At 46.6% G+C, this 26,732-nt stretch overlaps 1 protein-coding gene across 1 annotated transcript; it reads left to right on the top strand.

Annotated features, from left to right (window-relative positions):
• Positions 1-134: 134 nt before the first annotated feature.
• LOC120058419 lies at positions 135-26,684 on the top strand. The gene is made up of 23 exons (XM_039007072.1): positions 135-526; positions 8,045-8,190; positions 8,289-8,381; positions 8,468-8,540; positions 8,841-8,932; positions 9,141-9,275; positions 9,488-9,618; positions 10,146-10,177; positions 10,354-10,459; positions 10,600-10,703; positions 12,783-12,886; positions 12,977-13,049; positions 13,126-13,394; positions 15,873-16,440; positions 16,681-16,994; positions 17,167-17,296; positions 18,455-20,934; positions 21,107-21,229; positions 22,472-22,631; positions 22,888-22,996; positions 23,621-23,799; positions 24,049-24,204; positions 24,463-26,684. The coding sequence occupies exons 1-23, from the start codon at positions 295-297 to the stop codon at positions 25,683-25,685; spliced, it is 7,032 nt and encodes a 2,343-aa protein (XP_038863000.1). The 5' UTR covers positions 135-294; the 3' UTR covers positions 25,686-26,684.
• Positions 26,685-26,732: the final 48 nt, after the last annotated feature.

Raw genomic sequence — 26,732 nt, 5'->3', positions numbered from 1 at the left:
ACATGTAAAAGGTAATATAAAGTGAGCCATCATGCCGTTCGTTCATATACCCGCAGGTGGCGCTAAAACCCTTCGCATAAAACCCAATGCATCGATTGCCTGATCCGGCAGCATCAGCCGTGGTGGTGTAGGGAGCAAGGTAGTCCGTGCGTCGAAAACGTCAGTGAAGCAGCATGGCGGAGATGTGGTTGGAGAGTCTGCGCTCTGAGTGTGTGGGGAAATAACACTCTCAGCCGATTTAACAAGAAAGATCAGTGTCTATTGCATTTTTTGTCAAATAAGTGTTTATCTAAGATGGAGAGCCACAGTGGTGGCAGCGTCCCTGCATCGAAATACAGCTCAGTGAAATATTACATCCCACCCGAGAGTTACGTTACACCAAGTCAAGATGGCGAGCATTCTGGTACCGAGCAAGCTGGTGGTACCGAGACTAGACCGAGAGCTGGAGTGTCTTCTACGCAATATATTCCAAAAGCGGGGGACCGCTTGAACTTTCAAATACCGAGAAAGAACAAAGAAAAGAGAGGTAGCTACTTTCTCAATAGCTAAATTCGCCGTATATGCTAGCTAGCTAGCTGATGTTTTCCTACATTTAAATAATGCTAACGTTACTGCATGCTAGCTATGCTAGCAACGCTAGCTAGCTACTTGTAAACAAACTGTACTCCATCTGTCTGATCATTGAATTTGACCCCGTTCAGCAAATAACTAGAAGGTAACGTTAGCTTGTTAACTTAGCATGTTCTTCGCTAAAGTCACCTGCTTTTATTGCACCTGAAAGTGAAACATGGTTTACCCGGTCAGGTAGCTACTTTAGCTAGGTAGCCATTGGAGTGGAGGTGGGCACTACGTGAGTTGTGTTAGTTAGATGTCTTTTTTGAAATGTGCATGCTGTTAGCCTACATCTTACACACCGTTTCAGCAGGTAACGTTAGCAAGCTAGTAGTCTTTGTTTGGACACACCCACGTTCCATGGTTGTCGTGGTTGTCCATGGTTGTCCCTTCCCGACAGAAATGACTTTGGATCCTAAATACAGGGAAGAAGTCCTAGACAACAGGATACAATTTATGTAGAGGTGCCATCTCTCGAGCCCCAATCAATCAGTATGTCGTTGTGTATGTTATTGACAGAAAAAATTGTTGGACCAGAGTAATATAGATTTGATACTCTGAAAAGTGTACTCTGGGTGCGTTTTTATTGCTGGGCAATTTCTAGCCCTTGATAATCTTTGTTCCATTACATTCGGAAAGTATTCAGACCCCTTGACCCCTTATCCACATTTGTTACGTTACTGTTTTTATTATAACATTTATTAAAATATTTGTTTTCCTCATCAATCTACACACAATACCCCATAATGACAAAGCTAAAACAGCTTTAGAAAATGTAGCAAATCTATAAAAACTCGAAATTGAGCTCAGGTGCATCCTGTTTCATTGATCATCTTTGCAATGTTTCTACAACTTGATTGGAGTCCACCTGTGGTGAATTCAATTGATTGGACATGATTTGGTAATACACACACCTGTCTAGGTCCTACAGTTGAAAGGCCATTTCAGAGCAAAAACCAAGCAAATTCAAAGGAATTGTCTGCAGTGTTCCGAGACACGATTGTGTCAAGGGACAGCTCTGGGGAAGGGTACCAAAAAATGTCTGCAGCATTGAAGGTCCCCATGAACACTGGCCTCCATCATTCTTAAATCGAAGACGTTTGGAATCACCAAGACTCTTCCTAGAGCTGGCCGCCCGGCCAGACTGAGCAATCGGGGGAGAAAGGGCTTAATCGGGGAGGTGGCCAAGAACCCAATGGTCACTCTGACAGAGCTCCGGAGTTCCTCTGTGGAGATGGGAGAACATTCCAGAAGGACAACCATCTCTGCAGCACTCCACCAATCAGGCCTGTATGGTAAAGTGGCCAGACGGAAGCCACTCCTCAATAAAAGGCACATGAGAGCCCGCTTAGTTGATCAAAAAGCACCTAAAGGACTCAGACCATGAGAAACAAGATTCTCTGGTCTGATGAAATCAAGAGAAGCCAGGTTTCCTCCAGCATCACGTCCACACAGCAAGATGCTGCCACCACCATACTTCACCGTAGGGATGGTGCCAGGTTTCCTACAGACGTGATGCTGGAGGAAACCTGGTGAAGTATGGTGGTGGCAGCATTTTGCTGTGTGGATATGTTTCAGCGGCAGGGCCTGGGAGACTAGTCGGGAAAGATGAACAGCGCAAAGTACAGAGATCCTTGATGAAAACCTGCTCCAGAGCACTCAGGACCTCAGGCTGGGGCGAAGGTTCACCTTCCAACAGGACAATGACCCAAAGCACTAGGGATGCAACGGTACAATGGGCCCACTGTTCGGTATGTATCACGGTTTGTGGGCCATGGTAACCGTACTGTTCCGGTATCTTTATATTTAATTTTTTTAATTTTACCCCCTTTTCGTGGTATCCAATTGTTAGTAATTACTATCTTGTCTCATCGCTACAACTCGTACGGGCTCGGGAGAGACGAAGGTCGAAATCCATGCGTCCTCCGAAAAACACAACCCAACCAAGCCGCACTGCTTCTTAACACAGCGCGCCTCCAACCAATGGAGCACCAATGTGTCGGAGGAAACACCGTGCACCTGGCTACCTTGGTTAGCGCGCACTGCGCCCGGCCCGCCACAGGAGTCACTGGTGCGCGATGAGACAAGGATATCCCTACCGGCCAAACCCTCCCTAACCCGGACGACGCTAGGCCAATTGTGCGTCGCCCCACGGACCTCCCGGTCGCGGCCGGCTGCGACAGAGCCTGGGCGCGAACCCAGAGTCTCTGGTGGCACAGCTAGCGCTGCGATGCAGTGCCCTAGACCACTGCGCCACCCGGGAGGCCGGTATCTTTATATTTAAGAAAAAAATGTAAACACATCACCCTTTAAATAATGAACTCTTTATTTTGCCCATAGACACACTTTCCATTCAGAAAAATGGCAGCATGACTGACTAGGCCTGGTTTCTGTCTCTACTGTATGAAATCAAGGGGAGAAAAACATGAAAATGAAGTGCTTCTTAGCTTTGACAACATGTAGCTCTTCATCTCCCAATCCAGTACATAGTGAACCGTCACAGTGTGAGGTAGCTTTGAGTTGCTCTGGAGGTCCAACTATCAGTGGAGAGAGCTATATAGGGTGTCTGTGTCAATTCATTTTCAATTTCTCTCTGATGTTTCATAGAGCTTGGGAATTAGTTTGCTGCTGAAATGTGTGCGGGAGGGGACATTGTAACGCGGTAAAAAAAAAATCATCAAGTGACGAAATCCCCAGTCGGTATAGGGCTGCAAATCTTTGGCTATGAATAAGGCCACTGCTTTTGTTATTTCTTTGTTTTTCGGAATATGTCACAAATTGTTGTTGGAAGGCAGCAGCGAGAGATTGTTTTTTCGCTAACAAGTGGACTCTCCTTGCTCCAGCTCCACCTGCAAGGGATACGGCCGGGTGAGGGCCACGTAAATGACACGTTAGAAGTGTTTCCACTCGAGTAGCCGACAGTGGCAAAGCAATGCTTGCACACTGTACTTTGTTTGTTTATGGTCTTCTTACCCTCGTCATCGTGTTGAATGCTGAATCCAAAATGTACCCAATCAGCGGATTTGAAAGACGTCGGTGCCTCTTAAAATTTGCTTCTCTCTGTCTCGCTCGCCATTGTTACGTTGGAGCTGAGAGAATATTTGTTTTTAGTTTCCCCTCTTCATGGAGTCCCTTTAGGGAGGTTTCCTCCTGAGATGTTATTGCAAATTGTACATTAGTTGTTTAAGGGGGAGGGTTGCGGTCACTACATTTTGAGACATTGCTGTGGAGTAAAGTTTGTCAGCCCTCTAACGGCCACAAGCTGCACGTCTGGTTTTGTGGATCTGAATGTACAACGTGTGTGTAGTCTGCAGCGCAATAAGCAAGTTTGGAAATTATAGGAAAATGACAGGCATACCATAATTCCGCAGTTCATGTGTGCGTATTGAACCATAGGTGGCGTACCGAACGGTTCGTTAACATACTGTGTACCGTTGCATCCCTACTAAGCACACAACCAAAACAATGCAGGGGTGGCTTTGGGACAAATGTCCTTGAGTGACCCAGCCAGAGCCCGGACTTTTAACCTGATCAAACATCAATGGAGGGACCTGAAAATAGCTGTGCAGCAACGCTCCCCATCCAACCTGACAGCTTGAGAGGATCTGCAAAGAACAATGGGAGAAACTCCCCAAATACAGGTTTGCCAAGCTTGTAGCGTCATAGCCAAGAAGACTCAAGGCTGTAGTTGCTGCCAAAGGTGCTTCAACAAAGTACTGAGTAAAGGGTCTGAATACTTATGTAAATGTGATATTTCAGTTTATTTTTTATACATTTGCAAAAATTTGTTTAAAAAAAACTTTTGGGGGGGTACTGTGTGTAGATTGATGAGAGAAAAAAAACAATGTAATCCATTTTTGAATAAGGCTGTAACGTAACAAAATGTGGGAAAAGTCTTCATACTTTCTGAATGCACTGTAAGTCATTGGATGAAGACAGACAGAAAACAGAGGGAACACCTGTCCTAATTAGCAAATCATGCTCCGAACACCTGTGTGTGTATTGGAAGAAGGAAGCCGGGAACGTGTCGTAACTAAAAAATACTGTCAGCTGCAACTGTATTAAAGCAGGTTGAAACAGCCTACAGTAAGTGTAAATTTTGCATTTGTGAAATTATTTTGTTGTGATTTGAAAGTGAAGGCTTTATGATTCTATGAACGATCACAAATGTTATTAGTCACATGCACCGAATACAACAGGTGTAGACCTAACAGTGAAATGCTTACTTATGAGCCCCTAACCGACAGTGCAGTTTAAAAAAAATATGGATAAGAATAAGAGATGCAAGTAATTAAAGAGGAGCAGTAAAAAATAACAATATATACAGGGGGGTGCCGGTACAGAGTCAATGTGCGGGGGCACCGGTTAGTTGAGGTAGTATGTACATGTAGGTAGAGTTCATTAAAGTTACTATGCATAGATAATTAACAGAGTGGCAGTGGTGTGGAGAGGGGATGTGAATAGTCTGGGTAGCCATTTGACTAGATGTTCAGGAGTCTTATGGCTTGGGTGTAGAAGCTGTTTAGAAGCCTCTTGTAGTTTGTGCTCCGGTACCGCTTGCCGTGTGGTAGCAGAGAGAACAGTCTATGACTTGGGTGGCTGGAGTCTTTGACCATTTTCAGGGCCTTCCTCTGACACCACCTGGTATAGAGGTCCTGGATGGCAGGAAGCTTGGCCCCAGGATGTACTGGGCCGTTCGCACTACCCTCTGTAGTGCCTTGCGGTCGGAGGCTGAACAGTTGCTATACCAGGCAGTGATGCAACCAGTCAGGATACTTTCGATGGTGCAGCTGTAGAACCTTTTTGAGGATCTGAGGACCCAGGCCAAATCTTTTCAGTCTCCTGAGGGGGAGACTCAGTCGTGCCCTCTTCACTATTGTCTTGGTGTGCTTGGACTATGTTAGTTTGTTGGTGGTATGGACACCAAGGAACTTGCTGCACTGCAGCCCCATCATTGAGAATGGGGGCGTGCTCGGTCCTCTTTCCTGTGGTCCACAATCATAGTCCTGGCACCACACGTCCAGGTCTCTGATCTCCCTATAGGCTGTCGTTGTTGTCGGTGATCAGGCCTACCACTGTTGTGTCATCGGCAAATGTAATGATGGTGTTGGAGTCGTGCCTGGCCGTGCAGTCATGAGTGAACAGGGAGTACAGGAGGGGGCTGAGCACGCACCCCTGAGGGGCCCCTGTGTTGAGGATCAGCGTGGCGGATGTGTTCTTACCTACCCTTACCACCTGGGGGCGGCTCGTCAGGAAGTCCAGGATCCAGTTGCAGAGGGAGTTGTTTAGTCCCAGGGTCCTTAGCTTAGTGATGAGCTTTGAGGGCACTATGGTGTTGAATGCTAAACTGTAGTCAATGAATAGCATTTTCACGTAGGTGTTCCTTTTGTCCAGGTGGGAAAGGGCAGTGTGGAGTGCAATAGAGATTGCATAATCTGTGGCTCTATTGGGGCGGTATGCAAATTGGAGTGGGTCTAGGGTTTCTAGGATGATGGTGTTGAACAGCTACACTGTTCTTCAAGTAAACATGTTTTTGTAAAATGTTCAGTGTAAATTGTTAAAAGTAGTCATTGTACATAGAGTTGTATTGTTTGTTTTACTTTGCAATCATTGATTTTTGTTTGGCCATCCAACTTTAAATGAAAAGTCTGAGTCTCGGTGTCACTCTTACCATGGAGTTGCCCTGCTGTTATCACAATTTCTGCAGAGCGTATCAGAGTAGGATTGCAGAGCGGTCTTTCAGTTATCCCCGGTTGCAAGATGCACTATTGAGAGCAAATTGTAGCCGCCTGCTCACATTTGTTGATATTGCTTGTTAATTAGTGAATTATTTGCAAAGTTATAGCACATTTTTGGTCAGCAAACAGACTTTGTACAGTCATGAAAATCCTGGGGAAATCATGGTGTGCTCATCAGCTGCGTGTGTGCAAACGTGAGTGTGCCAGAGGAGGGAGCGAGATTAGGTAGTCCGCTGTAATTAATTTATAGGCCTACTAGCTAGATAGCCAATTCAACACATATTGTGTATGCTGGATTGCAGGGGCGCAACTTTGGTTTTAGAAGTGGGGGGGACATAACATTTTTTTTTTATCCAGTCGGATAAACACTCCAAACAGCCTACCCGACCTCTCGGAGGCGTCCACATGGTCCTGAAGCACACCGTTGCCTCGTTTTGTATCATATTCCAATGCTAAAACTGGGGGGGGACAAAAATGCTAATGTCCCCAGTGAAAGTTGCACCCCTGCTGGCTAGTTCTCGGTAGTTAACTATTTAGCCATTATCATGTATTAATCTAATTGTCATGTCCGATTTCCTAAACTTTCCATCGGCGTAACCGCAAATGGCGACACGCAATTGATGAACGGGTGTGTTAAAAAAACGATGCTTAGCCTACTCGGGTTGTAAACCGCATCTCCAGAGCCCAATATTGGGAGCTGAGAAATTACTGACACTGTTGAAAAGCTGGGATTCCCCTCTATTCAACATTGGTCATGTCATTCTGACAACTGTAAAATATATTCCTTGAACAGCCTAATTGAAAAATATCTCCCATATGACTTGAGCTTTCAGGTAAAGTTTTTTTTTAAATCAGTCGTATTTGTCGAAACGACAAGTGGCAAAAAATAAAAATTCAACCTCTGTGTATGTGTAGGACACTATTTAGTGCTTGATTCTAGATTTCTGCATTATTCAGTGCTTGATTCTAGATTTCTGCATTATTTAGTGCTTGATTCTAGATTTCTGCATTATTCAGTGCTTGATTCTAGATTTCTGCATTATTTAGTGCTTGATTCTAGATTTCTGCATTATTTTGTGCTTGATTCTAGATTTCTGCATTATTCAGTGCTTGATTCTAGATTTCTGCATTGTTTTGTGCTTGATTCTAGATTTCTGCATTATTCAGTGCTTGATTCTAGATTTCTGCATTATTCAGTGCTTGATTCTAGATTTCTGCATTATTCAGTGCTTGATTCTAGATTTCTGCATTATTCAGTGCTTGATTCTAGATTTCTGCATTATTTAGTGCTTGATTCTAGATTTCTGCATTATTCAGTGCTTGATTCTAGATTTCTGCATTATTCAGTGCTTGATTCTAGATTTCTGCATTATTCAGTGCTTGATTCTAGATTTCTGCATTATTCAGTGCTTGATTCTAGATTTCTGCATTATTTAGTGCTTGATTCTAGATTTCTGCATTATTCAGTGCTTGATTCTAGATTTCTGCATTATTCAGTGCTTGATTCTAGATTTCTGCATTATTTAGTGCTTGATTCTAGATTTCTGCATTATTCAGTGCTTGATTCTAGATTTCTGCATTATTTAGTGCTTGATTCTAGATTTCTGCATTATTTTGTCACGGGACAAATAAATTGTGATTGGGATAGACAGACTGTTGAACTGACCAACCTGACTGTCTCTTGTCTCCAACAGCCTTGTTCCAATATGTGTCGTCAGAGTCCCGGGAGTTTGAAGACATCTTGACCATCCTGTCATCCAACTACAGAGAAGCCAGCTCCAACGGGATGTTCATGTACACCAAGCCAAGACTGGTCCACAGCGAGCTGCTGGAGAAGGACGTAAGCAATGCTTTAGGCCGGCTGACATCATCCAGAAATGCCATTTAATCTGCAGCGCAGATGTTTTTTCATATTTTTTATCATTGTTTGATTGACAGTTTGTAGAGAAAAGGAGAGAGCTGAAGCAGGATGGGAGGACGGAGAAGGAACTGGAGGAGACCCACTGTTTCCTGATGGCTGACGCCACCAAGGTAAGCACCTATGGCATTTACACATTTCTATGTACGATTGAGTATACATATTACGTATAATAATACTGTTATACCCCTGGTTATAGCTGCCATGGATCTGTGAGAAGGGCCTGCTTGTGGGGCACAGCTGGATCACAGCTCTGGGGAACCCCGCCAAGGGTAAGGTCGTTGTCCATCCACTTTTGAGCTATTTAAATCTGACGAAGTGTTGGCAAATGTAGTTATTGAAGTTTGTGTTATATAGATATTTCTAAACTGAAGTGAGGCTAATTGTAGAACATAAAAAAAAAAGGGATAGTAAAACCAAAGATTTTTATAATTAAGAGACCATCTTCTCCCACTGCCGGCCAATGGGCTTCCTCTCACCTTTCACCTTTATACATCCAGTGAAATATGTCTCATTGTTCCATCTGTGGTAAAATGGTTATAAGGAGGATTAAGACTGTTTCTGTCTTTCAGGTGTTTATCTGTCTAAAAACTCAGACCTACTGCAGATTAATCCTTTTAACCCTGGAGTCATGGGAGAGATCATCATATTCAAGGTCATCAAGGTAACAAAAACTACCGTTGTTGTTTCTCTCAAAAGTTCTCTCGTCCTTACGTGGTCAGGGAAAATTCAAGGACATTTTCAACATATAAATGAAAGTGCTCTCTCTCTCTCTCACACATACACACACACACACATACACACACACACACACACACACACACACACACACACACACACACACACACACACACACACACACACACACACAGGGTAAAGTGAAGAGCATCTATGAGAACATGTCAAAGAACCTTCTGGACCCCACTCCCAAGTTTGACAGCCATTTCTCCAAGAACGCCAGCAAAGTGACATCTCTCACCTCCTATAGAGCATACGAACTTACTCAGGTAAATACTGGTACTAACAACATTGTGTGTAGAGGACGGGCCTCAGTAGATGTGTTATACCGGTGACTTACTGATATTGTGTTTGTTTGGAAAACAGAAACATCTGTAAAATCAAACTGAATATGCAACTGCGGCATTTAAGGTTTCTTGTGTTTAAGTCGTCATACTGGAAGTCCCATTCTGTCCTGTTTGTCTACTCTTTCCCCCCACAGCAATACTTCTATGAGTATGACTTTGATGAGCTGAAGCCTCGGCCGAGGCACGTGTGTCCCTATGCAGTGGTCTCTTTCCAGTTCAAAGGCAAAGATGCTCCTCTTCAAGCCAAGCCCATGGCTCCCCTGAGGTACGCCAGCACAGATAGAACAATGAGCAAGATATTTCACCAGATGTATAAATGTGAAGCGTCCGCTTAGCGTTTCCACTCACTACCATATATGGTAGTGAGAGGAAGCACAGTGGCCGGCACAGTGGGAGGAGATGAATTTTGGCCGACGTTCTGCAAATTTTCTCATCGATGAAACATTTGATCTCCATCCATTGATCTCTGTTACGAACAGAGTGGATTCAGTTTTGTAGACTTTACCCTTTGCCAAAGTTTTTTTTTTAAATAGCGTTATTTACAAGGAGTTTAAAGGCAAATGTAGTTATTGCACACGCGCACTTCAGAGTAGGTGTTCCCTAACGGAAATATGTAGCTCCATGCTAGAATGGGCCAATAGGATCTCGCTAGCTCGTACCTGGCTCTGCCCACCGCCTTGCTTGTTCTGCCCACTATGACTCATTTGTTCCCATTGGAAACGACAGGCTGTGTCCTAATACAGGTGTATATGTGACAATGTTAGGTAAATTGTTGTTTTCTTTCGCTATCAGGTCAAACAGCCAAACGTCTGAAGGAAGTACAGGTAATCCATATCTTTTGAGACTAATTCATGAAGAGCGCAAAAAATACGGAGGGTTGTTTAAATTGTAGTCATTGAGCAGTGCTCTTATCCAGAGCGACTTAATAAAGTAAGTCCAGTCACTGTGTTTGTGCTATTTGTTTTGTGGCTGTATGACTGTCATGTCTCTTTGTCTACAGGCAGGAGTAAATACACAGTGTGGAGTGGAGAGCTGGTGAATGAGGGTAGAACAGTGTCCCTGGTCTCCTTCTGCTCCTTCTCCCCCCCCTTCCTGCCTTTCAAACTGTGAGTCCTGGGACCTCCTTTACAAATCAATGTTTTTATTTTTAACGTTTGCTTTTCAGCCCCATTATATCTAAAGATGTCCATGTGAAGAGGATTGAATGTTAGTAAATGAACCTGTGTCTTTGTGTGTCTGTTTCTAGGCCTGAGAAGCTGGAGCTGGGTCAGGTGATGTGTATAGACCAGGTGAATCAGATGATCCCCTCAGCTCTGTTCTCCTGGAACCTGTACGCAGGCAGCCACGAAGGTACACATTACAGGAGGAACACATTACACACACACACTGGTTTTAAGCAGGTGCTGGAGATCAAGTGATATACACACTACCGTTCAAAAGTTTAGGGGCACTTAGAAATGTCCTTGTTTTTGACAACTGTTGTACTGATTAAAGAAGCAATAAAACTGGCCTTCTTTAGACTAGTTGAGTATCTGGAGCATCAGCATTTGTGCGTTCGATTACAGGCTCAAAATGGCCAGAAACAAATAACTTTCTTCTGAAACTCGTCAGTCTATTCTTGTTCTGAGAAATGAAGGCTATTCCATGTGAGGAATTGCCAAGAAACTGAAGATCTCGTACAACGCTGTCTACTCCTCCCTTCACAGAACAGCGTAAACTGTTTCTAACCAGAATAGAAAGAGGAGTGGGAAGCTCTGGTGCACAACTGAGCAAGAGGACAAGTACATTAGTGTCTAGTTTGAGAAACACGCGCCTCACAAGTCCTCAACTACAGGTTCATTAAATAGTACCCGCAAAACACCAGTCTCAACGTCAACAGTGAAGAGGCGACACCGGGATGCTGGCCTTCTAGGCAGAGTTGCAAAGAAAAAGCCATGTCTCAGACTGGCCAATAAAAGGAAAAGAACACAGACACTGGACAGAGAAAGATTGGAAAAAAGTGTTGTGGACAGACAGTTTGAGGAGTTCGGATCACAAAGAAGAACATTTGTGAGACGCAGAAAAAATGAAAAGGTGCTGGAGGAGTGCTTGACGCCATCTGTCAAGCGTGGTGGAGGCAATGTGATGGTCTGGGGGTGCTTTAGTGGTGGTAAAGTGGGAGATTTGTACAGGGTAAAAGGGATCTTGAAGAAGGAAGGCTATCACTCCATTTTGCAACGCCATGCCATACCCTGTGGACGGTGCTTCATTGGAGCCAATTTCCTCCTACAATAGAACAATGACCCAAAGCACAGCTCCATACTATGCAAGAGCTATTTAGGGAAGAAGCAGTCAGCTGGTATTATGTCTATAATGGAGTGGCCAGCACAGTCACAGGATCTCAAACCTATTGAGCTTTTGTGGGGGCAGCTTGACCGTATGGTAAGTAAGAAGTGCCCATCAAGCCAATCCAACTTGTGGGAGGTGCTTCAGGAAGCATGGGGTGAAATCACTTCAGATTACCTCAACAAATTGCCAACTAGAATGCCAAAGGTCTGCAAGGCTGTAGTTGCTGCAAATGGACGATTCTTTGACGAAAGCAAAGCTTGAAAGACACTTATTTAAATCAATGTCTTGACTATATTTCCTATTCATTTTGCAACTCATTTCATGTATGTTTTCATGGAAAACAAGGACATTTCTAAGTGACCCCAAACGTTTGACCGGTAGTGTACATTATGAAAAGTTAGAGTGCAAACTGATCTATGCTTCCATGTTTTTATTTTATTTGACCTTTATTTAACCAGGCAAGTCAGTTAAGAACAAATTCGTATTTACAATGACGGCCTAGGAACAGTGGGTTAACTGCCTTGTTCAGGGGCAGAATGACAGATTTTTACCATGTCAGCTCTGGGATTCGATCTTGCACTTTCGGTTGCAAGTCTAACGCTCTAACCACTAGGCTACCTGCCGCCCCATGTTGTACAACATCAGTACCGGTTGTCTTTCTAATTGTGTGGTTTAGATTTCACAATGGAATTGTCATGTGTCTTGAATACTCTGCTGTTCCTGCCATAACCAACCAGCAATTTTGAAGAAGACCCGCTGCTATTCACAGGGCTTCTATTATTTGACCATGCTTGTCATTTATGAACATTTTGAACATCTTGGCCATGTTCTGTTATAATCTCCACCCGGCACAGCCAGAAGAGGACTGGCCACCCCTCATAGCCTGGTTCCTCTCTAGGTTTCTTCCTAGGTTTTGGCCTTTCTAGGGAGTTTTTCCTAGCCACCGTGCTTCTACACCTGCATTGCTTGCTGTTTGGGGTTTTAGGCTGGGTTTCTGTACAGCACTTCGAGATATTAGCTGAATTACGAAGGGCTATATAAAAAAATATAAAAATAAACTTCTAACGTCTCTTCTGTAATGTCTGTGTGTTGGTATTGTAGTGTTGAAGAATGGAACCTACTGCAGTCTGCTGGAGGTAGTGGAGAAGAGCAAGTCAGGTGACCGTCTGGCAGCACTGCTACAAGGCCTGGAGACACAGAGACTGGTAGGTCCAGGTCCAGCACCTCCTCCTGGAGAGCCACTGGGATTGCATGCTTTTGCTCCCGGCCTGTTCTAACACCTCTTCTATGTGCAGGTGCTTGTCCACGCGTTGGCTGACAAAGGATTCCTCTTCCTCCTGTCTTCAGTTCAGATGGCTGCTCCAACTGGTAGGTCAGAGTATAAAGTCTTATGTGCTAAAACTGTGAAGAATGTAATTGCTCTAGTAATGATTGTGTTTTTCAGAAAGAAGAGATGGGTGGAAAAGAGGCCTTCAAGCACTCTTCGTTTTTCAAGAGTCGAGGGATGTGACAAAATACAGTACAAATTGTCCAGCTACCCAGGAGCCTTTGCAGTCGTCATTCTCCCGTGACACTGTGATGCCCAAGCTTAAAAGCTTTGTCCCGGCCCTGCATCATGCCCTGGTCAAGGTGCGCTGCAACCCACCTGCTGACCTCTCGGCCGGGGTCGAGCACCAGGCCAGGGACTACCTAAGTGGACTTCATGATGGAAAGGTATAAATGCGTGACATGATAATAATATGCTATTATAAACCAGGTAGTCTGCGTCCTGGATGCTGATTGGCTGAAACCCGTGGTATATTGGACATTATAAACTGGGTGGTTCGAGCCCTGAATGCTGATTGGCTGACAGCCATGGTATATCAGACCGCATACCATGGGTATGACAAAACATTTATTTTTACTGCTCTAATTACTTTGGTAACCAGTTTATAATAGCAATAAGGCACCTCGGGTTTGTGGTATATGGTCAATATAACACGGCTAAGGGTGGTATCCAGGAACTCCGCGTTGCGCATCAGAACAGCCCTTAGCCATGGTATATTGGCCATATACCACACATGCGCCGAATACAGTGAAATGTGATATGCTTACTTACAAGCCCTTAACCAACAATGCAGTTAAGAAAATACCAACACAAAAAAAGTAAGATAAGAAAAACCAATAATTAAAGAGCAGCAGTAAATAACAATAGCGAGGATATATATAGGGGTTACCGGTACAGAGTCAATGTACATGGGGCACCGGCGTTGAGGTAATTATGTACATATAGGTAGAGTTATTAAAGTGGTTATGCATAGATAATAGAGTAGCAGCAGCGTGTGGGGGGGGGGGGGCAGGCAATGCAAGTAGTCTGGGTAGCCATTTGATTAGCTGTTCAGGAGTCTTATGACTTGGGGGTAGAAGCTGTTTAGAAGCCTCTTGGACCTAGACTTGGCGCTCCGGTACCGCTTGCTGTGTGGTAGCAGAGAGAACAGTCTATGACTAGGGTGGCTGGAGTCTTTGACAATTGTCAGGGCATTCCTCTGACACCGCCTGGTATAGAGGTCCTGGATGGCAGGAAGCTTTGCCCTATTGATGTACTGGGCCATACGCACTACCCTCTGTAGTGCCTTGGGGTCGGAGGCTGAACAGTTGCCATACCAGGCAGCGATGCAACCAGTCAGGATGCTCTCGATGGTGCAGCTGTAGAACATTTTGAGTATCTGAGGACCCAGACCAAATCTTTTCAGTCTCCTGAGGGGGAATAGGTTTTGTCGTGCCCTCTTCACGACTGTCTTGGTGTGTTTGGACCATGTTAGTTTGTTGGGGATGTGGACGCCAAGGAACTTGAAGCTCTCAACCTGCACCACTACAGCCCCGTCGATGAGAATTTCCTGTAGTCCACAATCATCTCCTTTGTCTTTATCACATTGAGGGAGAGGTTGTTGTCATTGCACCACACGGTCAGGTCTCTGGGTCCTTAGCTTAGTGATGAGCTTTGAGGGCACTATGGTGTTGAGTGCTGAGCTGTAGTCAGTGAACAGAATTCTCATATAGGTGTTCCTTTTGTCCAGTTGGGAAAGGGCAGTGTGGAGTGCAGTAGAGATTGCATCATCTGTGGATCTATTGGTGCGGTATACAAATTGGAGTGGGTCTAGGGTTTTTGGGATGATGGTGTTGATGTGAGCCATGACCAGCCTTTCAAAGCATTTCATGGCTACAGACGTGAGTGCTACGGGTCGGTAGTCATTTAGGCAGGTTACCTTAGTGTTCTTGGGCACAGGGACTATGGTGGTCTGCTTATAACATGTAACATGTTGGTATTACAGACTCAGGGAGAGGATGAAAATGTCAGTGAAGACACTTGCCAGTTGGTCAGCGCATGCTTGGAGTACACGTCCTGGAAATCCGTCTGGCCCGGCGGCTTTGTGAATGTTGACCTGTTTAAAGGTCTTACTCACATCGGCTGCAGAGAGCGTGATCACACAGTCGTCCAGAACAGCTGGTGCTCTCATGCATGTTTCAGTGTTACTTGCCTCGAAGCAAGCATAGAAGTTATTTAGCTCGTCTGGTAGGCTCGTGTCACTGGGCAGCTCTCGGCTGTGCTTCCTTTTGTAGTCTGTAATAGTTTGCAAGCCCTTCCACATCCTATGAGCGTCGGAGCCGGTGTAGTACGATTCGATCTTAGTCCTGTATTGACGCTTCGCCTGTTTGATGGTTCGTCGAAAGGCAGAGCGGGATTTCTTATAAGCTTCTGGGTTAGAGTCCCGCTCCTTGAAAGCGGCATCTATACCCTTTAACTCAGTGAGGATGTTGCCTGTAATCCATGGATTCTGGTTGGGGTATGTACGTACGGTCACTGTGCAGACGACATCATCGATGCATTCATTGATGAAGCCAGTGACTGAATGCCATCGGAAGAATCCCGGAACATATTCCAGTCTGTGATAGAAAAACAGTCCTGTAGTTTAGCATCTGCTTTTTTTTTTTATATAGATCGATTCACTGGTGCTTCCTTAAATATATTTGTTTTGAGTAGATTTCTGTCTGGAGTCAAAGTTTTCCCCATATCGTCTAAAGCCAGCCATAAGGTGCATGTCATTGATGATCTATTGGGTTTGTTATACTGTCAACCTTTCTGTATGACATGGAGCTAGTGATTTTCCATGCAAGCAGACGGTAAAGTACTGCATCATCTCTCCTCTCTAGCTCCGCCACGTTCCCATGACTGAGTACGACACCAAGCTGGATGACCGGGGGAAGCTGTTCCCGGCTCCAAAACACCACAAGCTCAACATGGAGGGCTACCTGCGCTCCTACGTCTACAGCCCTAACCTCTACACCATGCCCGTGGCCCGAGCCAAGGAGATGATGGAGAGTTACTGTGTCGTGCCTGATGACATCAGCCCTGTGACTGATTGGGAGGGTGGTAGAAGGGCCAGCGGGGACAAGCCAGTGGTAGGGTCAGAGGTCAAGCCTAATGGTCCCACTGCTGCCCAGCCTCCGGCGGTCCAGGTGAACCTCTCTCCGTTTCAGTCTCGCACTGACTCCAACCCTCAGAAGGTGAAGGAGCTGATCAACTTGATACTGAAGTGTCGGAAGAATGCAGAGGGGGATGTGAGGAAGAGAGGAGAGGCGCAGGGAGGAGCGAAGGAGGGGGCAGGCCTGTTGGACCCCCGTGGGCTGAAGAGGAAGCTGGAGAGGGAGACTGCAGAGAGGACTCTGAAGTACCTGAAAAAGGCCTCACAGGAGAGGGGCAGAGTGGACAGCAGACCAGGTATGGTAGGCCTTACTGAGGGGTGGTGCCTTTGAATTGCTTCAATACTGTGGCACTATAACATGGGTCCATGAGTTTTCCCTTGACGGGTCAAATGGTCATAATTAAAGCATGTTGATATCAAACTTCTCGTCGGTCTAGGCTCTCAGGTGGACAACTTCCTGACTCCTACCAAAACGGATACATTACATCTTGAGTTGATCCCAATCTATTTTCTGTTCTCTCACTTCCTCCCTCTAGCTGAAGGGGGCCAGAACCCGTCCTGTCTGTCCTCTCTGATGCTCCACAGTGTGGGACTGAGAGATGTGGACCTGAGGAGAGACGGATCAGAGGCTGCTGTCAAGTTACTGAAAATGTTAACCAGCCTGAAGAACGCTGCAGGGCAACAGCCACAGGGTTCTGAGGGCAGAGGGGGAGGGTCAAGAGAGGGGGCGGAGCAAACTGAAGCTCTGCTTTTTGATAGGATGATCAAGCTCGGTCTGCCGCCCAATCAGGACATTGACCTGAGGAAACGACCTTCTGGGGGCCTGCAGGACAAGGCTGACTACTTGGAGGTACTGAACTCACCTGGCATCACTTCAAAGAGGATATCCCCTTCTCTGATATGCTTCCAATTACTTAATTACTTAGGAGCTATCGGTATGAATTCAATTACTGTAAATCCAAGTGCAATATGGGTGTGTCCTATGTGTACATGCCATTGTATTATCATGTGTCTCTCTGTAGGAGCAGGCAGCAGGCAGTATGAGCAGTCTGGAAGGCTTCAGCCCCAGTTCCAATGGTGAAATGCCCAGGAGATCGCACTCGCAATGTCAGGGGGAGGAGCAGATTCCATGGGTCCTCATCCCCATTACAGGTAAGGATGGACTATCACGTTCCCTCTGTATTGCCTGACGGGGGGTGTCGAGCATGACCAAGCCTGGTTGGATAATCCAGAGTCTTGCAATGCGCAGCTCTTCCCCAGGCCCCTCTACATCCAAGCCTGTCACATGCGGAGATACAACAATTGAGCCTGTTCTGAGGGCAAAAGGGGGTGCTACTCAATATTAGGAAGGTGTTCCTAATGGTTTGTACATGCAGCGTATGCTATGTAGAACAGACTTGGTGTTTCTCGGGCATGTACAGTATGGGATCATGGCAGCTCTATATAGGCAAGCCTCAGACCAGCTCTGCTTGGAGATACCAGGTTCATGTGACATCACTTACACAAGGTCGACCTCTTCGGAGGAAAGGAAGGTCCTGTGATTGCCCTCGACCGCAACCTTCCTCTTTCGCCACATGCTCGATGACCTTCCCAACCAATCCGAATCCGCCCGTAACGGGCACGGACATCGGCTCAACCTTTGTCTGCGTTTATTGTAGCCTATCAAATGGCCTATAATAGCGACTTATTTTCAATCAAATGAAATCTAAAATCTGTGTTAAGCTCATTAGGCCTATATTACAAATAGTATATTGCCAAATGTGATTGTCATATAGGCTACACCACTGACATTATTATAGCAACAAACTACAGAGTAGGCTGGCCTAAAATTATACGAAGTCAGTCAAAATACTATTTTGGGATATTTTGAATTCAAACTCCGTAAGACTCTGGCGTTAGCTATCTATAGATACAGAAAGTAAATTCTAAACCTGGGCCGCTAAACCTGTCGCCGTCTGATGGGCCGCTAAACCTGTCGCCGTCTGATGGGCCGCTAAACCTGTCGCCGTCTGATGGGCCGCTAAACCTGTCGCCGTCTGATGGGCCGCTAAACCTGTCGCCGTCTGATGGGCCGCTGGTGCAGTCACTCTTCCATAGGCTACCTGTGAGGAGCAGTAGCTAGCAGCGAATCTGACTATCCTACTTTCTCTGCACCATCACTCACGTACCACAATAAGAAAATACCAGGAAGACTTAAGATGGGGGGCATTTCTTTTTTATATGTATAAAGAAATACTTATTTACATTTCTGTGAGAAGCTGATATGTGAAACTATTATGATATTTACTAATACCTTTTCCTCCTGTGTAGGGCTGAAGTGGAAGAAGTACTGCCAGAGAGAGAAGGACAACCCTCAGGACCCGCGCTTCGTACCCCAGATCCCCATGGCAACCAGCAGCTACCCCCACTGTGTTCCGGAGCGAAGGGAAAGAAACGTCACCCCTACCCTAGAGGAGCCCCCAGAGCCTAGCCCCAGTCCTCCCCTAGAGGAGCCCCCAGAGCCCAGCCCCAGTCCTCCCCTAGAGCCCAGTCCCTGTCCCAGTCCCTGTCCCAGTCCCTACCCCAGTCCCTACCCTAGTCCCTGCTCCAGTCCCTACCCCAGTCCCATAGAGGATGATGAGCAATTAGCTGAAACCCCCTGTGACCCCACAGAAATAACCAACAACGAAAAGACAACCACAGACGAGACAAACCAGAGCCTCCTTCTGGTCCCTGTTACTCCAGAGAGCACCAGCCTCCCAGAGAAAAGCAGCAGCCCATCCCCTGAGCCAGGGCCAGCTGAAGAACCAACCCATACTAACCCTAGCCCCATAGAGGCTGGTCAGGAACAAGCTGAAGGCAGTACAGGAAAATATATACCAACTGTTGTGGCAGCTGAAGACCCAAACACAATGGAGGTTGAACAGGAGGAGGAGGTTAAAGAGGTAGAGGAGGTTAAAGAGGTAGAGGAACAGGTGATGGAGGAAGTGAAAGAGGAGAAGGAAGATGTGATGGAAGTGGTGGATGAGGAACCGGTGACAGAGAAAGTGGAGGAGGGAGATGAGAAGGATGAGGAAGACCTGATGGAAGTGCTAGATGGGGTGGAAGAGCAGCTGGAGGAAGGGGAATTAGTGGAGGAGGAGAACGAAAATGTGGAGACAGAGTTGAAACAGACAGGGCAGGTGTCACCCAGACCATCCTCCTCCATTCCTCCCATCCAGAATCCTCCTCCCATTCAAAATCCTCCTGTCCAGAGAGCCGTTCTGACCGGAGTGGAAAGTATCCTGGACCAGCAGTTCAGTGACTTCTCCACAGAGATGCAGATCCTCCTGCTCAGAGAGAGTGTCCACTACAGCTCATCGCTTCTCCATACCCAGAATGCTTCACAGCAGCTCCCGGTGCATCCGCTCCTGCACTTCTCAGAGTACGTCTCCTTCTACAACTCGTCGCCTCCCATGCAGGCCTACGTCACCTCGCTCCGAGACCGCATGGGCACCATCATAGACGTACAGGACCAATGGATTCCCAGCACGTTAGCCACCCACCCTGCCCTGGTCTCATCTATCACTAACCGCCACCATGCTAACCACTCTACCACTACATACTGGAACCATTCTTTCTGTGGCCCTGTGTCTCAGCCTGTCCCCAGCCACCGCCTCTCTCCTGCTCCTGGCCTTGCTGTGTCTCAGTCTGTCCCCAGCCACCACTTCTCTCCTGCTCCTGGCCTTGCTGTGTCTCAGTCTGTCCCCAGCCACCGCTTCTCTCCTGCTCCTGGCCTTGCTGTGTCTCAGCCTGTCCCCAGCCACCGCCTCTCTCCTGCCCCTGCTCCTGGCCTTGCTGTGTCTCAGTCTGTCCCAAATCGTCTCTCTCCTGCCCCTGCTCCTGGCCTTAGCCTTGCTGTGTCTCAGTCTGTCCCCAGCCACCGCTTCTCTCCTGCTCCTGGCCTTGCTGTGTCCCAGTCTGTCCCCAGCCACCGCTTCTCTCCTGCTCCTGGCCTTGCTGTGTCTCAGTCTGTCCCCAGCCACCGCCTATTTCCTGCTCCTGGCCTTGCTGTGTCTCAGTCTGTCCCCAGCCACCGCCTATTTCCTGCTCCTGGCCTTAGCCTTGCTGTGTCTCAGTCTGTCCCAAGTCGTCACTCTCCTGGCCTGTTTGCCCCTGGTCCTGATAGCTCAAACTCTTACAGTTCTCTACCTGTGTCTCATTTTAATAGTAATAATAATAATAGCACAATGATTCCCTCTTCATCGTTTCCCTGCACGGCCTATTCTCCTACTCTCTACAACAACCCACCCCAGACACAGACGGGACTACCTCAACTCAGCTCCAGTCTAGCCCCCCTGCCCCTCCAACCACTGGACAGTCAATGGACAACTTCAACACAGAACCCTGACTCAGGCGGGAGACTGGGAACCTGCAAGCCAAGTGATATGTCAAAAGCAAATAAGTGGACAACCACAACACAGAACACTGAGTTGGATGTCCGAGGGCTACGAGCAAAGTGCACGCCGCAAACAAGTGCCATGTTTGAAGCAAAAGACAGCAAAAGACAAAAGACAGCAGACACCGTGGAGGCTCCACCTCCTCCTCACACTCAGATGATTGACAGTTTGTCAGGGGTGGGCGGGCCAGTGGTAGAGCCTGTCCCGGCGCCAGGTCCCGCCTCCCCATCAGCCATCAGTAGTCTGATCAGCCAGCTGAAGCCTGAGTTGTTCAGTAACCTGGTGGAGATTATAAAGGATGTCCAGAAGAATTCTGTCCAGTTCTACATCCACACACAGGAGAGGGAGAGGGAGGTCTCCCATCACATCAAGGTTATTGTAAAGCAACTGATCATGTAAAAAGAGAAATACATTTGAATGATTTAATGGTGTCTGGGGTGAGCTTTATAAATACACACCAAGATCTCTCTCCATGTTTAAATGTGTATGTATTGTAGTAGTGTCAATGTATGAAACTGACCTTGTTTCTCTCTCATCCCACTAGGAGTACCTCCAGAGGTTGGGTAACGTAGAACGCAGTCCTGTGAGTTTCCTGGAGAGAGAGAACCGGATGGACAAACTAATGGTTCTCATCCAGAACAAGGACATTGCAGCGCACATTCACAAGGTACACTACAATAATATTAAATATCATGATATTTCTATGTAATATATATCACACAACATTGTGCCTTTCTGAACATGGACCTGGTAACTAACATGCTTGGCATCTTTGGTTTAATGAAAGAAAGTTGACCTACTGTTCTGCCATTGCCAGGTCATAACATCAGTAACGGCAGGTCATAACGGCAGGTCATAACATCAGGTCGTAACATCAGTAACGGCAGGCTGTAACGGCAGGTCATAACATCAGTAACGGCAGGTCATAACATCAGTAACGGCAGGTCATAACATCAGTAACGGCAGGTCATAACATCAGTAACGGCAGGTTATAACATCAGTAAGGGCAGGTTATAACATCAGTAACGGCAGGTTATAACATCAGGTCGTAACATCAGTAACGGCAGGCTGTAACGGCAGGTTATAACATCAGTAAGGGCAGGTCATAACATCAGTAAGGGCAGGTCATAACATCAGTAAGGGCAGGTTATAACATCAGTAAGGGCAGGTTATAACATCAGTAACGGCAGGTCATAACATCAGTAACGGCAGGTTATAACATCAGGTCGTAACATCAGTAACGGCAGGTCGTAACATCAGTAAGGGCAGGTCATAACATCAGTAAGGGCAGGTCATAACATCAGTAAGGGCAGGTCATAACATCAGTAAGGGCAGGTCGTAACATCAGTAAGGGCAGGTCGTAACATCAGTAAGGGCAGGTCGTAACATCAGTAAGGGCAGGTCATAACATCAGTAAGGGCAGGTCATAACATCAGTAAGGGCAGGTCATAACATCAGTAAGGGCAGGTCATAACATCAGTAAGGGCAGGTCATAACATCAGTAAGGGCAGGTCATAACATCAGTAAGGGCAGGTCATAACATCAGTAAGGGCAGGTCATAACATCAGTAACGGCAGGTTATAACATCAGTAAGGGCAGGTCATAACATCAGTAACGGCAGGTTATAACATCAGTAACGGCAGGTTATAACATCAGGTCGTAACATCAGTAACGGCAGGTCATATCATCAGTAACGGCAGGTTATAACATCAGTAACGGCAGGTTATAACATCAGGTCGTAACATCAGTAACGGCAGGTCATATCATCAGTAACGGCAGGTCATAACATCAGTAACGGCAGGTCATAACATCAGTAACGGCAGGTTATAACATCAGTAATGGCTCTAAGGTGTTCTTAATAAAGTGTCAAGGCCGTTCCGCTCTAATAAGGTGGCGTTATGTTGGTCAGATCCCGGCGCTGGTGCGGTTGAAGAGACAGCCGTCGGTGATCTTCGCTGGAGTAGACAGTCTGGACGATGTGAAGAACCACACCTACAACGAGCTGTTTGTCTCTGGGGGATTCGTTGTCTCAGACGAGTTTGTCCTCAACCCTGACTACATCACGCACGGTGAGTCTTGAGTTTTAGTGGGACAGCTGTTGTGACAACAGCGGCTCAACAGCAGCATACTAACATGAAGAAAACCACAAAGGTTAAGGGGACTCAGAAGACAGCAGGCTTGCACTAATGCTTTTGGGTAGACGTTGAGCCAAGTGGACACTCACAACGTTTGTCTGGGACTGGTACATGGCCCCAACAGCCTGTTGTTTTATTGTTGACCAGCAGGGGTTTTTACATTCAGTAACTGAGTGACATGTTGTTGTAGAGCGTCTGCGGGTGATTCTGATGTTCCTGGACCAACAGAACTCAGCAGAGAGCCTGTGGAGGTGGAGGGTCCACTGGAAGACCCAGAAGAAACTCAAGGAACAGTCCAGGTACTGGTGCTTTTGAAATGGTCAACGTTCAATAGCTCCAGCATAAAATCATTATATTATGAACAAACTGGAAGGCAGTTTTTGTTGCGTTAGTGAAACTAGTATGCGCAAAACTCTAAACTAAGATTTAACTACATTTGACATTAAGCAGAGGACGCACTTATCCAGAATGACTTAAAGGGGCAATCAGCAGTTGCTGCATACATTTTTGGACTTATAATTAATTTATATGTACCCATTGATTCTTGGAAGAATATAACTTAAATGCCGTATGAGCTTAGTTCAACTGACGTACCTCATCAGAACCTAAAATATAAGTTTGTTTTACTTCAGTGTTTGTAAACAAAAGAAATGCAAACTGGGTAGCCTCAACCTGGTTAAAACAATAATGTTGATGTCATGGATGTTCAGACCTATCTATGAATTTGAGTGATAACATTTCTCCAGGCCCATCCCTCAGCTTTTTCCCAAAACAGTGGCGGGAGGACGCTTTGTTTCAACTGCTGATTGGCCTTAAATGCAATAAGTAGAAATTCTGTTCAAAGTGACAGGGGAAAATTGGGATTTGTTTTCTAACTTCTCAGGTTTGATTAAACTCATTCTCCTCATCTCTGTCCCCATCAGGTTTAAAAGTGAAGCCAGGAAGATCTTGAACCTGCTGACCACGTACCAGAAAAAAAACATTGTGGAGTTCCTGCCATACCATGAGTGTGACGCTCCATCTCGCCCCGCCCCCGATCTGGACTGTCTTCTCAAACTGCAGGCACAGCACATTCAGCAACGACACATCATCTTCCTCACAGGTAACACAACGACACATCATCTTCCTCACAGGTAACACAACGACACATCATCTTCCTCACAGGTAACACACACAACCTAGACTTTGATCAAGCTGCAGGTACAGCACATTCAGCAACGACACATCATCTTCCTCACAGGTAACACAACAACACATCATCTTCCTCACAGGTAACACAACGACACATCATCTTCCTCACAGGTAACACACACACGCTAAACTAACGCTTCTCTTTGTTTTGCTGTTCCAGAGAGCCACTTCGAGATGTTTTCCCACTACTCCAGTACTGGCATCGTCATCGCCAACATCAACGACATCATGCACAACTTCGGTGGCCTAGTTGGTTTCCATGACATCAGAGACAAGCGGTCTACCTCAGTAGACCTCATAGCTGCAGCTACCACAGGTAGTTAATATGGGTCATATTTAGGAACGGGAGTTTTTCCACTGACCATAGCCTGTAACTAGGGCCCAGAGTTTGTTCTGGTCAGGTCACATGGTCAGGCAATGCTGTTGGCCAATAGCATATCACAGGATCATATTGTTTGAAGGTAACAAGAGGCATCTAAACAGGATCTCTAGAGCACAGAACAATTCTGCCCTTCCCAATGTTTATTCCAATTGACCCATAACACTGTTAACCTTTTTTATTTTCCATCCACAGTCCGAGAGGAAAAGCATGTGCTGGAGGAACCGATCCTTCTGGACTCCCCCTCCTCCCCAGATCGCCTGGTGGACCGCCTGTCCACTCCGCTGAATGAGGACGACTTCCTTCCTCCCCTTCCCGACCAGCTTGTTCCTGACGCGGGGACACCCATGGAGCTCAACTTCCAGGCCCTGAAGGAAGCCATCTCTCAGTTCAAGGCTGATAAGGCTGCTCGCTCACAGATGGCACCTCCAGAGGTGGATGGGGAGAGACCAGAGTCCCCACCAGGACCAAGGATTCCTGGCCTGGGTACAGACTCACCAGGGGGTGTAGGGGACTCTGGAGTTGGTTTCCTCACCCCTGGTCTCCTCACTCCTACCCCTGGTTTCACCCCTTCCCCTGTCTCTCTCCTTGGTCCTGTCCCTCTCCGCTCCAGCCAGTCCCCTGCTGGGATCCAGAAGGAAGTGGGACTGACCCCCACACGGCAGGCTAAAGAAGCTACCCTCTCCTCCCTCCACTCTAAGCTGGGTCTGAGTGTAACTGGTGGTGCTGAGGTAACCAGTGACATGTCTTTGTGTGGCTCCCAGGGCAGACTGAACGCTTTCAGCAGCCACCAGGGTCCTCTAGCTGGCATTGTCACTGAGGGCCATGGGGAGTCAGGGGCCACACCCAGCAACACTAACGACCCCCCAGGTCCTGAGCCTACAAGGTCCCAGGGGGAGAACACTAAACCCAGCCCAGTAGAAGGCAGCCTCCAGGGGGGAGGAGGAATGACTGACAAAGCCCCTAGCAGCCCCCTCCCTGGTCCTCCGGGTCCCAGGGCAGCAGCCCCCCGGCCAGTTGGTGGTGGGGATTACATAGCGGCAGCTACAGACAGACTGGCACAGGCAGCCAGACAGCAGCAGAGAAACGGCTTGTTACCCATGCCTAATACACTGTTCCTTAACAGTAACCTCAATCTGCACAACCATGGCATGAGCATATTCCAACGGCCCATGTTGAATAGGCTGGAAGGACCTGCAGGACAGGGGGGTATTAGACCATTGATGCCTAATGCCATTGGCTGGGCTAGGATGGGCCAGGCAGGGGTGTCAGAGTCCTGTCTATGGGGCCTTCAGCAGCAAAACATGGGGCTGGGGCGCCACACCTTCCCTCCACGACTGATGGGGAATCCTCATCACCCCTGGGGTAGTAACCAGACTGCTAACCAGGGGCGTGGGAATGGCCCTTGGAAGCGGTGACGAACGGTCTAGTGAACAAACACGAGTTATGTTCAGTAGGTATCAATCTGAAAACACTGAGTGAAACAGGGAGGATATACCTGGATGTTCATTTTTGTTTTCTGCTGTGCCCCAATGGATAGAGAGAAACTAGCACGACTACCTACTTGACCGATAGTCAAATCTGTTCTACACATTACATTTCTTACTGAACCCTCCTGTCCCCACTAGTGAATCTTCATTTATGATCCTAAAGAAGCACTTCACTTGACAGGAAATAACTTTTTCCCCCCACCAGATGGTAAAGCCAGCTGTGGCCTGGCTGGTGCTGCCTGCTGATGATACTACTACTCACTAACCTGTCAGATCTTGTCAAACCAAACAATTATATTTGTATTTTCTAGGAAAAACTTTTTGTTATTACTTGTTTGTTTAGGGGCAGTATTCAATCAGATCCGCTTTAGCCGACATCTGCGTAGCGGTTGTTTCGGCGGTGTCGGAGATGGAACAGCAGAGCTGTCAAATCCACTAGCGGCTCCTGGCATTATACCTAGTGGACATTACCGTTGGCTGAACGGTGTTGCATTAAGGGAAACCCCATGCAGCCTTATAAGTTTGAACAGTGAAATGTAGTCTACATTATATGTCCGTTAGATGATAGAGACCCTCATTATTTAGTTTCAGGATTGTTCAATTAGAGCCTCATTATTTCTATATAGCCTACACTTCCTTATTCTGAACGTCTAATGGGAGTGGCCCAGGTGTGGCTGAGTGACAATTATCGCAAGAGCAGCTGCTCACCGATTTGATGCCTCAGTTTGACCTTCAACACCACCAAAACCATCCGCTATGCTACGCTTGATCTGATTGAATCTAGGCCTAAGTTAATATCCTTGTACCTTTTTTGGTTTTGTAAAGAAGTATACTGTAGCCATGTGGCCTTGTACAGAAAACCAGTGGTTTTATCTTAATGTTATTTTGTACAACTTTGTTTGTATTAAAACATGCTTGTCAAAACTATGGCTTTATTGGCTCTGTTTTGTCAAACTATTTCTACTAGCACTGACT

This window comes from Salvelinus namaycush, chromosome 2 (genome assembly GCF_016432855.1).
Source record: "Salvelinus namaycush isolate Seneca chromosome 2, SaNama_1.0, whole genome shotgun sequence".
Taxonomy (NCBI): Eukaryota; Metazoa; Chordata; class Actinopteri; order Salmoniformes; family Salmonidae; genus Salvelinus; species Salvelinus namaycush.
This window is presented reverse-complemented; position numbering and strand designations above follow the sequence as displayed.

What these genes read in the sequence shown, in the direction of transcription:
- LOC120058419 (XM_039007072.1), top strand. Translation starts at nt 295, where the DNA reads ATGGAGAGCCACAGTGGTGGCAGCGTCCCTGCATCGAAATACAGCTCA. An exon ending in TCATATTCAAGGTCATCAAG is followed by an intron (nt 8,933 to 9,140) that starts GTAACAAAAACT and finishes ACACACACACAG; the next exon opens with GGTAAAGTGAAGAGCATCTA. An exon ending in GAGCATACGAACTTACTCAG is followed by an intron (nt 9,276 to 9,487) that starts GTAAATACTGGT and finishes TTCCCCCCACAG; the next exon opens with CAATACTTCTATGAGTATGA.